This window comes from Vipera ursinii, assembly GCF_947247035.1.
Source record: "Vipera ursinii genome assembly, chromosome: 8".
Taxonomy (NCBI): Eukaryota; Metazoa; Chordata; class Lepidosauria; order Squamata; family Viperidae; genus Vipera; species Vipera ursinii.
The window spans coordinates 11,531,135-11,547,470 of record NC_139519.1 but is presented as its reverse complement, the minus strand read 5'-3'; the positions used below and the strand labels follow the sequence as shown (position 1 = coordinate 11,547,470).

The 16,336-nt window shown below is 44.6% G+C and overlaps 1 protein-coding gene across 1 annotated transcript in view; it reads right to left on the bottom strand.

Annotated features, from left to right (window-relative positions):
* The window catches only part of DPYSL2 (dihydropyrimidinase like 2), a 58,700-nt gene extending 44,128 nt beyond the window's left edge, over positions 1-14,572 (bottom strand). Inside the window, exons 1-3 of the mRNA XM_083368405.1 lie at positions 14,130-14,572; positions 2,904-2,992; positions 1,024-1,208 (exon numbers count right to left, since the gene is read on the bottom strand). Coding sequence (XP_083224531.1) covers positions 1,024-1,208; positions 2,904-2,992; positions 14,130-14,168 — 313 coding nt within the window. The 5' untranslated portion in view covers positions 14,169-14,572. The remainder of the gene's footprint in view (positions 1-1,023; positions 1,209-2,903; positions 2,993-14,129) is intronic.
* Positions 14,573-16,336: the final 1,764 nt, after the last annotated feature.

Sequence of the window (16,336 nt, the reverse complement as noted above, 5' to 3'; positions counted from 1 at the left end):
ATCTTCTTTCAAATATCACTGTTTATGTGAAAAACTTACAACACAGAGAAGATCTTGTCAAATTTCAAAAATTTAAAACAACGTCACTCTTCTCGTTTTTATTTTAACTTGTTAAAAAAGGTGGGGATTTTTTTTCATGAAGATATTTATGTTATTACCTGATGGGTTTAGTATTGTTATTTGTACACAGTTCAATAATGAAACGTGTTAACAAATGCATCATTTTTCATATAGTAAATATAGATAAATGTAACCCATGCAAACAAAAGCTCTTTAAAGGGGGAGGGGGCATCCGTATGTTTTAATAAGCGGAAAGGGGTCCTAAGAGCAAAACGTTTACAAAACATTGCCCTGAGGGAAAATTAGAAGCATCCTGAACAATTAAAACACTCATTCTCTCTACACAACAGCATTTTAAAACTGAAACATCTGTTCCATGGATCATGTCCCTTTCTGCCCTTTTATTCTTGCACAACAAGCATCATTTTGTGGTTTCCATGTTTTATTTATTTGTTTGTTTCCCACCTTTATTATTCTACAAGCTAACACAAGGCAGCAAAGATATCCAACATACCTTCCTCTTCTTTCCCACAATAACAACTGTAAGGATTAAGAGAAAGACTGGCCAAAGTCACCCAGCGGGTTTTTGTGCCTAAGGCGGGACTAGAACTCACAGTCTCCTGATGATTGGCCCAAAGTCACCCAGCGGGTTTTCATATCTAAGGCGGGACTAGAACTCACAGTCTCCTGATGATTGGCCCAAAGTCACCCAGCTGGCTTTCATGCCTAAGGCGGGACTAGAATGCTCAGTCTCCTGGTGATTGGCCCAAAGTCACCCAGCTGGCTTTCATGCCTAAGGCGGGACTAGAATGCTCAGTCTCCTGGTGATTGGCCCAAAGTCACCCAGCCAACTTTTATGTCTAAAGCAGAACTAGAACTCACAGTCTCCCAGTTTTTAGCCTGGTACCTTAATTACTAGACAAAACTGGCTATTACATTTCAATTAGATAAACTAAATCTTACTGATCATAGTGGTGCCTCCAGCCAGGGCTGCTTTTGTTCCTTGAAAGAAGTCATCAGCGGAGGTCATTCCTTGGTCCGGCATTTGGAAACGGGAATGGACATCAATTCCTCCAGGGATCACCATTCGTCCATGAGCCTCGATGGTTTTTACCCCTCCTGGCACAATGAGGTTCTCCCCTATTTGTCTGAGGTAAGAGGCACTCTCGTATCAGTATCATAAGCATAGAGAGAAGCACGGGTTCAAAATATTTTTTTTAGTGTACATCAAATGTTAGGGCAGAAAGACCATAGGGACAAATCAGATGCTACGAACATATGACAGTTTGATTATGATCTTCACCGCCTTCCAATCTGCTCCTAGTCCCAACAGAAAGTACAGATAGTCCTAAAATTACAACCATTTGTTTAATGGTTTGCTGAAGTTACAACAGCACTGGAAAAAAAGTGACTTGCAATTGGTCCTCATACTTTCAACGTTGCAGCATCCCCAATCATGCGATCAAAATTTGGGCGCTTGTCGACCAGCATGTTATTTATGATAGATGCAATATCACCGTCACAAAATCGCCATTTGCAACCTTCCCAGGTAGCAAAGTCAGCAGAGAAAGCCAGATTCACTTAACAGCCTTGTGATTCACCTAAGTGCAATGATTCACTTAACAACCATAGCAAAAGAAAGGTCATAATATTGGTTGTATCTCACTGAACAACCACCTTGCTTAACAATGGAAATTCTGGTGCCAATTGTGGTTGTAAATCAAGGACTATCTTACTAGTAAGCTCACCATGCAGGAAATGCTGCTTCCCACGTGTTCTGGAATATCCTTCCAAAACAGATGTGCCTGGCACCATCTTGGCTGATTTTTCAGTCCCAAGCGAAGATCATTTATTCTCTTTTGTCTTTTTCGTAAGTTAATTTTAAGTGTACCGATCATGTAGACCTTTTAATTATTCCTGGTTCCCCATCTCCAAAGATTTATCCCTGGTATGCAAATTTCACCTAACAAACTGACCTCCATCCAGATGTACTGAATGAGAAACCCTTCGCTCATATTGCATTTTATAAACTGGGATCCAGGACAGCGAATTTGAGATGTTGCAGGCAGATTAAGGGAAAGACTTCAAAGTCTTAAAAGGAGAGATTTAGAGCAAAGATGCAAACTCAAAAGGTTAACGTTGATTTATTCTAGCCCAGCCTGCAGCCTTTTTCCTTCCACTCATAACAATTACCAGATAGCCTAAATGTCTACCCAAATCATGGTTGTCAGGCTTCTGGGATGAGAAGTGAAACGTTTAAAAAAAAGAAAAGAAAAACAAGAAAATCCAAAATGCCTTTTGAAAAACACCTTTGGGACTGCCAGATAGCCTGTTATCTTCTCATGAGAGTTGCAGCAAATGCCTTGAATTGCCTCTCGCTGCAGACCCTGGAGGGCAATTTTTATACTCCCAAATCACAGCAAGTACAGCACCATTTCAGTAACAGCCCAGAAGCCAAGTGAGAAAGGCTGCAATTGCTCTTTACAATTCAGTTCTTCGCAAGAGATTTCCATCCAATAGGCTGAAATGCCAGAATCTACATGCTGTCAAAAGCACCAAAGTCTTCCAGTTCTTGCCAAGTGTTCAATCTCTGTGGTCATCCTTAAATCTGTACTTATATACCTGGACTACAGCGCAATGAAAGTTTTCTCTGTGGCAGACTACAGTAAAATTTAATGACCCTGCTCTCAGGGACTCAACCCAAAATCGCTCTTTTCACTTCCTGTATCCCTAAGCATCAGTTAAGTTTGATTTCAATGTTTCTGTGAAGCCCAGCATGTTTCTACGAGAAGACTTTTTTTTTATTTAGTTCCATAACAGAAACAAAATCATAGGGTACTTACTTTATCAACCCATCTTCCATATAAATGTCTGCGTAGAAGGACTGGTCATCGTTGACTATTTTGCCTCCTTTGATCAAAAGGCGATCACTCTGAAACACAAAGGCAGCAAACAATGCATCAACAAGAACAAAGGGTTGGACAGAACAGAACAGTAGCGTTGGATGCAACCTGGGAGGTCTTTTAGTCCAACGCCCTTCTCAAGCAGATCTTATATACCATATTCCAGACAAATGGCTGTCCAATGTCTTCTTAAAAATCTCTAGTGATGGACAGCACAAGTTTCCATCGGTTACTTCTTGTCCTGGCCTCAGGTGCTTTGAAGAATAGCTTGACCCCCCCTCTTTCTCCATGACAGACCCAGACGAAGAGAGAAAGTATCTCTGGATGATTCAGAGGGCATTCCGTATACTGTAAAACACTCAGCTACTTTCAAAGCAAAACAGTTCAGAATCACAAACAAATGCCTTTCAGTCATCTGCCCCTGAAGTGTGCTTTCAAGAAAAAAGAAGCTACATTCATTGGTTGACCTATTTTATTAAAACTACATCCACCAGTTAAAAATATGTCGAGAATCCCCAAAGGGTAAGGCAACTGTGCCATTTTAAAAAGGGGGGGGATGAACATTTTCCTATAAAAATGCTAATTTAACTGCCAGGTTTCTTCCTGAAACCACCCACGGTTAACCCACTGAGGTTAAAATCTTCACTTCGGTTCTTTCGAGTTAAGGGCTGTCAAGGAAACTGACCAAAAGCCTGTTGCCATGGAAGTTGGCATGCCAAACAGATTTTTCCCAGCTGGATTTTAGCAAGGTTTGAATCAAACATATTGGTTCACCCGTCTGATGAAGCTACTGCATGTTCCAGAGAAAACAAATCTGTTCACAGTCATTAGATAAGCTGGACAGGGGAGAAGGAACTAATCTAAACAACTGCATTTCTCCCAGATGACATTGTTCTGCAGGGACCATAGCAATTCAGTTAGCAAGCTCCTTCTTAACAACCGTTACATTAAGATGCGGCTTGCTTCTCATTTGTCTGCCTTGTTTGAGTTTTCTGCACACTAAAAACCAAGGAAGAAGCTTGATCAATGTCTGTTCGTGACATCTGGCTATTATGCTGTCAAGCCTTTCTACTGCATGGCAATTTATCAAGAAAATGGGCTAAACACTTCTTTATCAGCCTCAGTGCTCTAAAGGGACCATAAATTGGCTGCCTTTCAGCATTTTTTCAAATAGTTCAGAGTTTAGCATTTGGATTAATCTTGGGCTGAAGCCTATCCTCCCATCTCCCACAAGTTTTCTTCCCTAAAAAAAAAAGACACCTGTTTTGGAAGTCCTTCTCAGGATGCTTTAGATCAGAGGTCCCCAACCGTTTGGGCACCAGGGACCGGTTCTGTGGAGAGAGGTTTTTTCCATGGACCGGAGAGTGCGTGGTTTTGTGTGCTGCCTGCATCTCACAGATGGGGCTTTGCTTGTTTGTGCGGACCGGTTGCTGGCATGCCATAGACCGGGGATTGGGGACCCCTGCTTTAGATAGAATATTATTGGTGTCCTTTTTTGAATACATTTGTTATTAAGATACAGCTAGCATTGCGGGTCTGGTCCCTTAAGGAGGTATGTCTGGCAGGACCCGGAAGAAAGGCCTTCTCATAGTGGCTCCCATCTTCTGGAACATTATCCCTCCAAAAATTAGACTGGCCCTCACTCTGACACTCTTTCGTAAGACCTTGAAGATGTGGTTTTGCCTGTGGTAGCCAGAATGGGATGGAGCCCATTAAATGGCTACTTTGAGTGTTTGTTGATGCTGAAAGGGATGGGGGATGATGATGATATTATTAATTATTATATTGTCTGTAGGCCACATAGAGTGGCTCCAAGTGAGTAGGTGGCTATATAAATTCTCTAAAATAAATAAATAGTATGACCGCTGCTATGGTGGGGTTGGGCTTGTCTGTTATACACCTTTTCTGCTTTTTCAAATCAGGCATCCTGGGAGATCTAAACAACTGGAGAACGGATTGTGGGTTGTCCAATGAACGATAGGAATACAAAGAAAAAAGGACACTCGCCCTGCCCTTTTTATCACTCCAGCTAGTAGCACAGCTCTCCATCCAACTTTTAAGAACCCTTGTAATTCCAAACCTTATTCCCCTTTTGGAAAACAAAACAAAACTTATTTATTTTACTTCGATCTGAAAGAGAATGGTTTTTGAAAATCCTCAGATATAAATCTGCCCGTATATAAACTTATCACCCTAGTTAGTTTGGTTCCAGGAGCAGAGAAAGCCCAGCTGCTCTTCTGTTTCTCACTTGGAATGTTAAAGATAAACATTCTACTTAAAAAAAAAGATAAAGCAAAACCCAGAAGATTTTAACAGGTTTATTTATCTTTTATAAACTACAACAGAATAGAAGCAAAAGCTTAATTTAATAGACTATCTCTTGCTCCCGTGTGTCCATTAAATTGCAAATGTCCAACTGTATTATAAATTACATTATTTGTAATGTAATTTGCAACTTTTCTGTAATGATACCATTATGCAAATGATATAAATCATCACAAATGATAGAATCTGCATCTTTTGCATCATGTCACCATTGGATAAAATTCCCTCTGATGGGCCCTTGGTGCTCTCTGACCTTGGCTGTTTTCTTGCAGACATTTCATTTCCAAAACTAGGTAACGTCATCAGTCCTAGTAAGGCACAGGGTTTGCTCCCATTTCTTACTAGCACTGATGATATTACCTAGTTTGGATAATGAAACGTCTGCAAGAAAGCAACCAAGTCCAAGCACCCCTCATTTTAATCCTGAACTACAAATATTCTCCTTTATTGGTAAAATTCCCTTTCTCCACACTCTTCTTGATATAACAGTCTTGACTAATTCGAGGGGAAGTGAGAACAGACACCTGCATCTATTAAATTTACTACAGTATCTGTTATACAGGTAGTCCTCAACTTACGACCACAATTTCTGTTGCTAAGTGAGACATTTGTTAAGTGAATTTTGCCCCAGGTTACAACCTGTCTTGCCACAGTTGCTAAGTGAATCACTACAGTTGTTAAGTTAGTAAGATGGTTGCTACATGAATCTGGCTTCCCCATTGTCTTTGCCTGTCAGATCATATGTAAAGCATATGATTTTTGTGAGGATATTACAGTTGAAACTCTGGAATCTGCAGCTTTTAAGTACAGCATCTGCCTCATAATTTGGATATGGGAAAATAAATGCTAAATGTTATGGGTTAATTCTAGCCAAAGACAACTCAATGTGTTCAAATGCAAACTTATGCAATCACTGCATTGTCACACCTGTATTGGGCAAGAAAGAACTAAATCTTGCAAAGATGAGCAAACAGCTGCATGTCTTGCTTTCCATCCTGGATCCCATCCTGGATTCAATGAAAGCTTTGGCTGTGTTTTTTTTATTTTTTTGGCTGCCGTATAGGACAACACTGTCTGCAGGCATGTTGTTTGTTAGCTGCGAAGTCGTGTCCGACCCATCGCGACCTTATGGACAATGTTCCTCCAGGCCTTCCTGTCCTCTACCATCTTCTGGAGTCCATTTAAGCTCACGCCTCCTGCTTCACTGACTCCATCCAGCCACCTCATTCTCTGTCGTCCCCTTCTTCTGTGGCAACCCACTCCAGTATCTTTGCCATGAAAACCCTATGGACAGTACTAAAAGGCAGGCATGTTACAAATAGGTAAAATGCAATCTACAAACACTGAAATATAAAAAAGCCAAGAGCAAGAAGGAAAATTAACATAAATTCCCTCAACCCTACCTGTATTTTAAAAAGGAACTGGGATTAAGGCTACTACTTCAAAGGACATCTCTCTTAAGATCTGTTAACCTGGTCAGTCCAAATGATGAGCTAAGCAAGCAGAATCTCTGATGCAAATCTTCAGGGCATAGATCTGTCCCACACCAAAAGCTTAAGATCGAAGTCCTTCCTAAAACAAGACCACGGAAATTGTCCTCAAGACCTTCCCTTAGTGATTAATTTCCAATTGTATCCAGGTTGCAAGCTGCTTAACATCTCAAGGCATCTTTCCTACACTGAGACAAATCTACTCAGCAACATAGGAAGTGGTTATCCATCTCTGGAACTGATTCAGAACAGTTGGGTGGACATCAAATTCTTACTCACCTACTAGCAGCTCTGGCAATTGTGTTTGTTTACCACAAAAAAAGTCTGCTGTACAAAAGTAACTGTTGCATGCTAATCTCACCTATTGCGTCTTAGAGAAGGATAAATTAATCTCTGCTTTCTCACATCTTGGGAAAAACATGGGAGAGGTTCATACCCATCTGCAGTTTGCCTCCTACCACTGACCAGTTTTACACAAGCTGGGACTAGCGTTGGGGGGAGGGGGAATTAATACCTTCTTGAACTAGAGTACAGTCAGATGTCTCTATGTGCATTTTCCCAAATGTTGTGATGCAGTTGATGTCACCAAAGAACATGCAGAAAAAAAGTATACATGAGGAAGCAGCACATGCAAAATAATGTGTGTTAATATAATGCAATTTTCTTATAAAAATATGTTACAAACTGACAAAGGCTGACAAAAGCCTTGGTGGCGCAGTGGGCTGATGCCTCCTTAAGTAACACCAGCTGCCTGCAATTATTGCAGGTTCGCATCCCACCAGGCTCAAGGTTGACTCAGCCTTCCATCCTTCCGAGGTAGGTAAAATGAGGACCCAGATTGTTGGGGGCAATTAAGCTGACTTTGTAATAATGCCGCTTGGGGTGTGTGTGTGAAAGCCCTAATAAGCAGGCATATACATAGAACGAAGGCTACTGCTAAGCTTGTAAGCCGCCCTGAGTCTTCGGAGAAGGGCGGGATATAAATGGAATTAAAATAAATAAATAAAAAATAAATAAAAACTGGTCTTAAATTAAATTAAGCAGAACAGATTCACTCATGCCTAGTTTACGTACAAAAAGTTCCTTTAACCTCTCACAGCCTCACCAACAGTGATTAAGGAATCAGAGGTTGCTTGAGCTCTTTATTGCACATTACAGTCTCTCATTTTAATCCCAAGAAAAGATCTATTTAGTTGGGACAATTATATATTCTCTGACACACAAAACCCCACATACACAATGTCTGAAAGAAGAAGCTTCAGAAAATGCTCTTTGGTTTCCTGTTTGCCCGAGACACAGAAGAAGCTACTAATATAAAATAATGTATTCATACACGAGTTAAATTACATCATTAACCACAGTTTTAAAAAGATGGTGGAAGGGACCTTACAGGTCTTCTAATTCAACCTTCCAGCTCCCAAGATTCACTACAGCAGCTGACAAATGACTATCTAGCTTCTATCTGAAAACCTCTAGGAAATACATTCCTGCTTTTCTCCTGTTCATATGTTTATTAAGTAACAATGAGCACAATTAGAGATATAATATCTTCAGGAACTGCAATGTAATGATGAAAAATATTATCTTCCCTCCTCCACAATTTTTTTTAGGAAAAATGGAAAACTATGCAAATATTTTAGCTGTCATTACTGGTTAAAAAAATCCTTGATAACTAATGTATTATGTGTACCTTAATGAAGCTAAAACTCAAATACTTTGGCCCCCTAATGAGAAGGAAGGACTCACTGGAGAAGAGCCTAATGCTGGGAAAGATTGAGGGCAAGAGAAGAAGGGGACGACAGAGAATGAGGTGGCTGGATGGAGTCACTGAAGCAGGAGGCGTGAGCTTAAATGGACTCCAGAAGATGGTAGAGGACAGGAAGGCCTGGAGGAACGTTGTCCATGGGGTCGCGATGGGTCGGACACGACTTCGCAGCTAACAACAACAAATGTGTAACATACATCTGTTCATAAAAGTATGGGCAACATCTAATGAAGTTTAAGGACTTTGACATCTGATGGGAAAGCAAGTCAGCAAGCAAAAAGCAAAGCCATCAGCAAAAGAGGATTGCTGGGAAAATCAGTGCCAACACCTTGTAGAAGAAGGATATTCTGTTCTTATATTTGACAAATTATATCCTATCCTTACATCCCTGTAAGTTGACTACTATAAATAATCTTATCCTAAAGTCTTTCTATTGCATCCATAATATGCCTTTCTATTGCATCCATAATATGATTCTGGAAATCGTATTATGAAGTAAAGCCTAGATGTTTTTTTTTTAAAGTCATTTTTAGGTATCATGTCTTAAAGACTTGGAAGCGCTTCCTAATCTTTCGACTGCATCCAGGAAAGAGGGAAACAAGTATGCAGAGAGAGGACAGGAGAAAGTAAAAGCTTAGTTGATCTTATAGCTCAGACATGTCAAACACAAGGCCCGGGGCCCAGATTTGACCCGTGAAGTGGATTCATGCGGCCCGCGAAGCCATCCTGGAAAGAGTGAGGGAACGGCCCCCACTGCCTTGGCCCTGGCCCAGAGACCCTCCTCCTGCCAGAGACCCTCAGATCTGTCCCACTCCTGCCCAGGCCCCCATAGGCACCCTTGATGCGAATGATGTAGAGCTGGCCATGCCCACCCAGTAGGCCATACACACTCTAGCCACGCCCACCCAGTAGGCCACACCCACCTGGCCCCCTGAGGGCAACCGCAATGCTGATGCAGCCCTCAATGAAATTGAGTTTGACACCCCTGTTATAGCTCCTCCATCCCATGCCATGAGTAATTATGGGGAAGTGCTACACTAGACTACAACCATCCTGAAGAAATGCAAGAACGTTCTTACGGTCTTGTGTGGAACCCATGTCAATCTAAAAGCCTTGCTAAGACCATTTCTTTAGATGACCTTTCTCTTGTAGGGACAAAATATAGATTATCTCCATGGGAATAGCATGCTGTGATTTGATGAGTAAATCCAATCCCTAGGCTGATTAGCAGCTTCTAGTCCACAATTTAGAGCAGGTTGATAAATGGATCAGAAATGTTAAGTTGGGACATAAATCCGGCGCGCCCACAGAGAACGCCCTCCCCCTGGGGGCCACCAGTTGGCATTCTTTGACCGGTGGCACTCTGAGGAGGCCCTCTCTGTGGGAGCGCAGTGGGCGGAGGGAAGTTGACGCCGGCCGCAGGTGCTCCCCAAGGTATTCCGGACCCATGCCATGTAGGGCTTTGTAGGTCATTACCAACACCTTGAATCTCACCCGGAAGACAACTGGAAGCCAATGCAGCTTGCGGAGCAGAGGTGTGACATGGGAGTGTCGGGAAACTCCCAACACAACTCTCGCGGCTGCATTCTGTACCAGTTGGAGCCTCCGAGTGGTCTTCAAGGGTAGCCCCATGTAGAGAGCGTTGCAGTAGTCCAGACGAGAGGTCACAAGCACGTGAGTGACCGAGCGTAAGGCATCCCGGTCTAGATAGGGCCGCAACTGGCACACCAGGCGGACCTGGGTGAAGGCCCCCCCCTGTGTGTCCAATGCAGGTACTCCAAGTATGCTGGCTTCCTACTGCAAAGCATCTTTCCAGAAAAAGAAGAGAAAGTACAGCACTCAGATTGATTAAAAACACTAGACTAGGGCCCGAATATCTGAAGGTACCTCTTGTTTCCTTTTCCAGGAAGGGGAGATACTCTTAAAGAAGTCCTCCTTTTCTAAGATCTGTTTACCAACCTATTGTCTCATGCTTCTCCCGAGTGATGGAATGCAGATTTTTCAACTTCTAGAAAGGATAAAGATGATCTTCTTTAGCCAGGCCTTTTCAGTTCAATTAATCTTCATGGTCATTTTAATTGTTGGGATTTTTTTAACATTTGAAGGTCTTTTTAAACTTTTGGCTACCTTGCCTTGGAGCAAAAAAAGACAATGCATAGAATATTTGTATTGGGAAGTTTCCATTCTTCTTGAGGACCTGCAGAAGGAGGGCCACCAAGTTACATTCCAAAATTAAGACTGAGGTCTCCTAGTGATGACTTGGTAACAGCATTTGTGGATTGTATTACAGTAGGACTGTTTGTGGATCGTATGGGTATTTGATGGCAACTTCCTTAACTTGACCCAGAAATGCACAATCTGAAACCGTGGCCCCAAGTACCAGAGAAAGCAGATCTCTGAGGTTCTGTAGATGACTCCAAGAAGTCAGTGATCAAGATTCAGAAGATTTAGTCCCTCGGCTTTCTTCTGAGCCCACTAGTATAACCTACAAGTTGCTCTCAATAACACAACAGTAACTTTTTCTCCCAATTAAGGCAAGCTGTGCATGTGCCCCACAGTGACATTGTGATCCTTCACATCTGAGTTCTGATAGTCTTACTATACAGATTATGATTGTCTATTCAACTGTTCTTCAGTTGAATTCCATGGCTTTGATCCTAAAGCAATTTAGCCTAAAGTAGATTCTCTTTTAATACAAAGTTCTGGTAGTTTAGCTATAAATTAGTGTGCTATGGGGTTCCCAGATAGTTTGGTTTGTAAAGCATAGTTTATGGCTTTGTATAATAGGTAAACCTAACAAACTGCAGCTTATTCAATGCACCGTCCCTAAACCAATCACAGCTTAATAGTGAATTCTGGACAATGGAGCACTATAGAAAGAACCATACAAGAGAAGAGCTTTTGCCCTTTAAAAATCCACACATCTTCAACTGAAGCCCCATAGATTTGTCTCATGTCTCCTCTCCTTGACGTTAAGGTTCTCCTACAACTCTAAACACATTTCAGTAACATATTTCTGCATTCTGACACATGTACACATTATCTGCTAATCTGTACCAAGGGACTCATCTCTTATGGGTGTTTGGTTCAAGGAAACCAATTAAATATTGTCTTCAATCCACAGCTCACAACTTCTGATCCAAAGTTAAATAAAGTGTCCTGAACCAGAAGGACTATGACTTTGGGTTGGGAAGGGAGGAACTGAGAAAGGCCAAGTGTAACTCAAACAAAAAAAAAAAAAGTCCAGAAAATATAAAGTTCATTAAACATATATAAAGACACACTAACAACAACCCAGTAAGCCTCATTCTGTGTTGCACGTTGACTGCCGCAAATAAACTCTGGTGCTATAAACTAAACAAAATTAATTTCCATCACGATCCAGGCTTTGTTTCGGTTAATTGTTGGATAAAAAAGCATTTGCTTCCAGGGAAAACAGCCTCTGTGCAAAATTACGTGCTCAACCCATTTCCATTGTTGTAACACCATTAACCCTGCAGAGCTAAAATAGGCTTCTCTGCTAAAAGGAAAGAGATCAAAGGATTTCCCCTTCTCCATTTGAGTATTGTTATCAATCCTGCATTGTCAAATTTTCACCACCTTAATAAAATGGAAATAAAGCACGTCTCCGAAGGCCCGCGCACGTTATCCTCAGGAGCCTGATGGCACCATCAATCCAATTCGGCTTTCGTTCTCTTTCTTCTGTGCATTATCTTTGGTAGATCAGAAATCTCGGATCTGAATACTCTGTGACCATATAAATTCAGAGACAAACTGACCTCTAAACCCTAAAACCAGGGCTTTTTTTATCATAGAACGCTCAGAATGGAGTTCCGGCACCTTTTGGGGATGGAACCTTGTAGGGTAGGCAAGGTGGGCTGTATGACATGTGTGAGTTCCGGCACCTTTTTCTTTTACAAAAAAAGCACTGCCTAAAACACACAAAGCCCTTGTATGGAGAGGAGAGGAGAGGAGAGGAGAGGAGAGGAGAGGAGAGGAGAGGAGAGGAGAGGAGAGGAGAGGAGAGGAGAGGAGAGGATTCTTTCATATCAAGATTCAGCTTTGAAGCTTGACATAAACCTGCTTTGAAAAGAAGGGCCCCAGGATACTTGGCTGTCAAATAAAAGGGGAAGCCTCTTCCTATTTAGGAGAACATCAGATCAGGGCTAATGATAAAGAAATCAATCCTTATGTTGACACCCAGCCATCATCACTGATGCAAGCTCACATCCAACCGCACACGCTCTCTGGACAAGCCCATCCCTTCCCATCATCCGACTTTTATGTAACTGTTCCATTTCCTCTCCCCTCTTTCGGATTCAGAGAGGAAAGCATCCTATTTGCTCTATAAAAAAAAAAAGGAGGGAGAGATGGATGGGAGGGAAAGGTGGCCAGGTGGGGAGGGGACACCTTCCCCAGAAGTGTTTCTTTACTAGGGAAGGGGGGAGCCAAGGATGAACCCAGTTCCCCCCAAGAGAGCACTTCATTTGCCCAAGCGCCATTACTGGGAGGGTGGGGGGGGGGTGTCCAGGCTTCTCATCCAAGGCTTGCTTGCATTGCCTCCTTTGTATGAATAAAAAGGGAGGGGGACAAAAAAAGAAAGCTGGGAGGAGGTGGGTGGGGACACGAGAGGAACCTGCCACCACTGCCCCCTCTTCTATTTCCTTCTTCTATTTCCCACGGAGCTGCCTTAAAGCAGATTGCACCCACTAGATGTTGCAGCCCGCTTGTCTGCATGCACTGGCAGGCGGTTTTCCTGCCACAGCCCCCAAATCCCCAGCCCGGCCGTAGGAGATTCATTCCCCCCCACTTCACACACACACACACACACACACACACAGAGAGAGAGAGAGAGAGAGAGAGAGAGAGAGAGAGAGAGAGAGAATATCACCTTCTTAGAGAAGATGGGTTTGCAACAACAAAAGGGGCAAGGCTTTTTTTTTGTCTTTTCTTCCGCGGGAGAGCAGAAGAATCAAATCCAGAATTTGAGGGTTTTGCTTTTTTCTTTTCTTTTCCTTTTGCTTTTTTTTTTAAGAGCAGCTCCGGCCAGGCTTATAAAACCGCGTCGCCTGACGGTGCGGTCACAGGACAAGCCTCTTATTCCAAGGCTGGACTGTGAAATGCAACAGCCGTTCGCGGAGATGCGGCTGCCAGATCCGAAAGGAGAAGGGGAAAAAAAGGAAGGGGGGGGGGGGAGGAAGCGAGGAAAGCAAGGAAAAAAGGAAGGAAGGAAGGAAGGTTTCGTTGGTGCCCCCCACTACTGCAACTTCAAGGCAAACCATCGTTTCATCCCGATCTAATCCCACTACCAGCATTTTTTTTTTAAAAAAAAAACTTTTTATTTCCATCGGCGGTGCATCAAACCAAATAAAAAAAATCAGGTTTGGCGCGCTTCTTTCTTCTCGAGGGGCAGAAGAGCCAGCAAGCCGGCTGGCTGGCTTCCCACCCCCCACCCATCCTCAGCCTTTCCGCTTTCCACCTTCCCTGCCTGCAGATGTACACACAAAGGGCTTGACCCACCCACCCACCCTCCCTCCCGCCCGCACCGCCCTAGATCCGCTCCCGGGCTCCGGCTTGGCCACTCACCGTGATGCGTGGAATGTTTTTCTTCCCTTGATAAGACATCTCGAGCTCTCCCGGGGAAGCAACTCAACTCTCCCACGCAAGGCTTATTCCCGCCGCGAGCGAAAAGAAAAAGAAAAATCGGTCGGTCCTCGGGGTGGGGGGAAAGCAATGGTCAAGGGGCGAAGAGGTTTCTTCTTCCACGCGAATTTAGAAAGCCACGATCGCGGGTTGGGGATGGGGGAGGCACAAAAAACAACCCGGGGGATCGGGGCAGACCCCAACCGTTCTCCCTGCTTTCTTTGCACGCGTTAAGAGCTGCAGGAGGAGGAGGAGGAGGAGGAGGAGGAGGAGGCTTTCTGCAACACAAAAGCGAAGAAAGGCCGTGCAAAGCCCGGGCGAGCGAGCTTGGCAAAAGCCAACTCAATGAACCCCGCAAGGAGGGAGAAGAAAGTCGCGCTCGCCTTTTCTTCCCTCTGCTTGCTCCGAGCCCTGCCCAGCCTCAAAGCTGGCGGAGAGGAGGGAGGAGGAGGAGGAGGAGGAGGAGGAGGAGGAGGGAAGCAGCGCAAGAGAATCGCCTCTCGCTCGCTCGCCAGCCAGCCAAGCCAGCCCAGCCGAACCTCCGCACAAGGAAAAGTCCTACCGCGCCTGCGCGCTCCGCCACGCCCTGGACTCTGTCCAAGAAGCGGGCTCAGGCCGCTCCGCCGCCGATTGGCTGCGGCCCTCGGCGGTATGCAAATGAAGCCCGCGGCCCGCCCAATGGGAAGCGCGCCGAGAGGTAACATGTAAAGTGGCGCAATGAAGCAGCCAGTGGCGACGCGAGGCTGCAGAGGGGGGCGTGGGCAGGAGAGAGAGAGAGAGAGAGAGAGAGAGAGAGAGAAAGGGAGGGGGGCGGTAGCGCGCCGGAGGACGGAGCCCGACCGGGCTGGGGATGGAGGAGGGCGGGCAGGCGCTGCAAGGCTCAAGGGGGGGGGCGGTTGGGGGAAACGGGTAGCAGGGCTCCGCTTGCACGGCCGGGGACTTCCGAGACGATCTGCATTAAAGCCAGCCGCGGGAGTGGGTGTGTGTAGGGGGGGGTCTGATGGGTGCCATGCCTGCCTCTCCACCGCCGCGGTCGCCCCCCCTTTTTTTCCCCTCGGCACGGGCAGCGTCTCCGGGTTTGCAGTCTGCGCCGCCAGCCTTGCACGGGAGGCGAGGGCAGCAGCCGCGGAAGGGCAGCTTTGCGGAGGAGTTCGAAGAGCGCGGCGACGGCTGCCCACGCCCTGTTCTTGCCAGCCAGACAGGACGGGGGGGGAAGGAGGGAGGGGGTGGGTGGGTGGGCTGGGTCTCCCTCGCCTTTGCTGGGCGCCCTCCCCTCCCCAATTGCTTTCGAAAGAGGCGAGAGGCGTTTCGGACAAAGGTATCGTTGGGAGCTTTTGCAGCAGGAGAATAAAAGGCTGGACAGACCCGGAGTGTCTGACGCCCCCTCCCCTTCTTTTGTGTGTCTGTCTGCCCCTGGCATTTCTAGTCCCTTTTTGTGAAGCCCGCTCCTCTTCCTTCCGTGCTTTATGTTTTTTTTAAAAAAAAAATAATAACAACAGCAACAACAATAATAATACAATAGGATCCCTTTTCCCAATGTATAGTTTTGACTCTCGGCTTGAAATAGAAACGAAATTACGGGTTCTGGTATAAAACAAGGCGGAAGGAGGAGGGTACCCAGTGAGGACGCCTCTCGATCGATCTGCAGAATATAAAGGCAATCTGAAGCAGAATAAACCAGCCCCACTTCCGGGAAATGTGTGTTCACCTTGAACGCCAAGCCTGGTGAGTTTGAAAGCAGGCTGGTTGGTTCACACGTGCAGGCAGCTTGGTCGCTTTTGGAAGAGCTGAAGGGTCTGCACCTGTGAATGAACAGGTTTGGTTTAAGGTAACCATGGCAGGCAGTACTGATTTCAGTCTGCGGTAGAAGAAGCACAAAATAATTGACAGTCTTTTAGAGAAAGGAAACTAATTAGAGGTGGCAAAGATTAATCCAGGCTGTGCTGCGGAGGACTTTACAAATAATACTTCACTTACTACCACAATTGTGACTGGAATTTCCATTGCTGAACAATATGGTGGTTAAGTGAGTCACGCCCATGAAACACACAGTCATTAAGTGAATCCTGGTTTCCTCGACCTAGCTTGTTGGAAATGGATTGGGAAGGTTGCAAATGGCAATCACATGATACTGCAACCATTGTAAATAA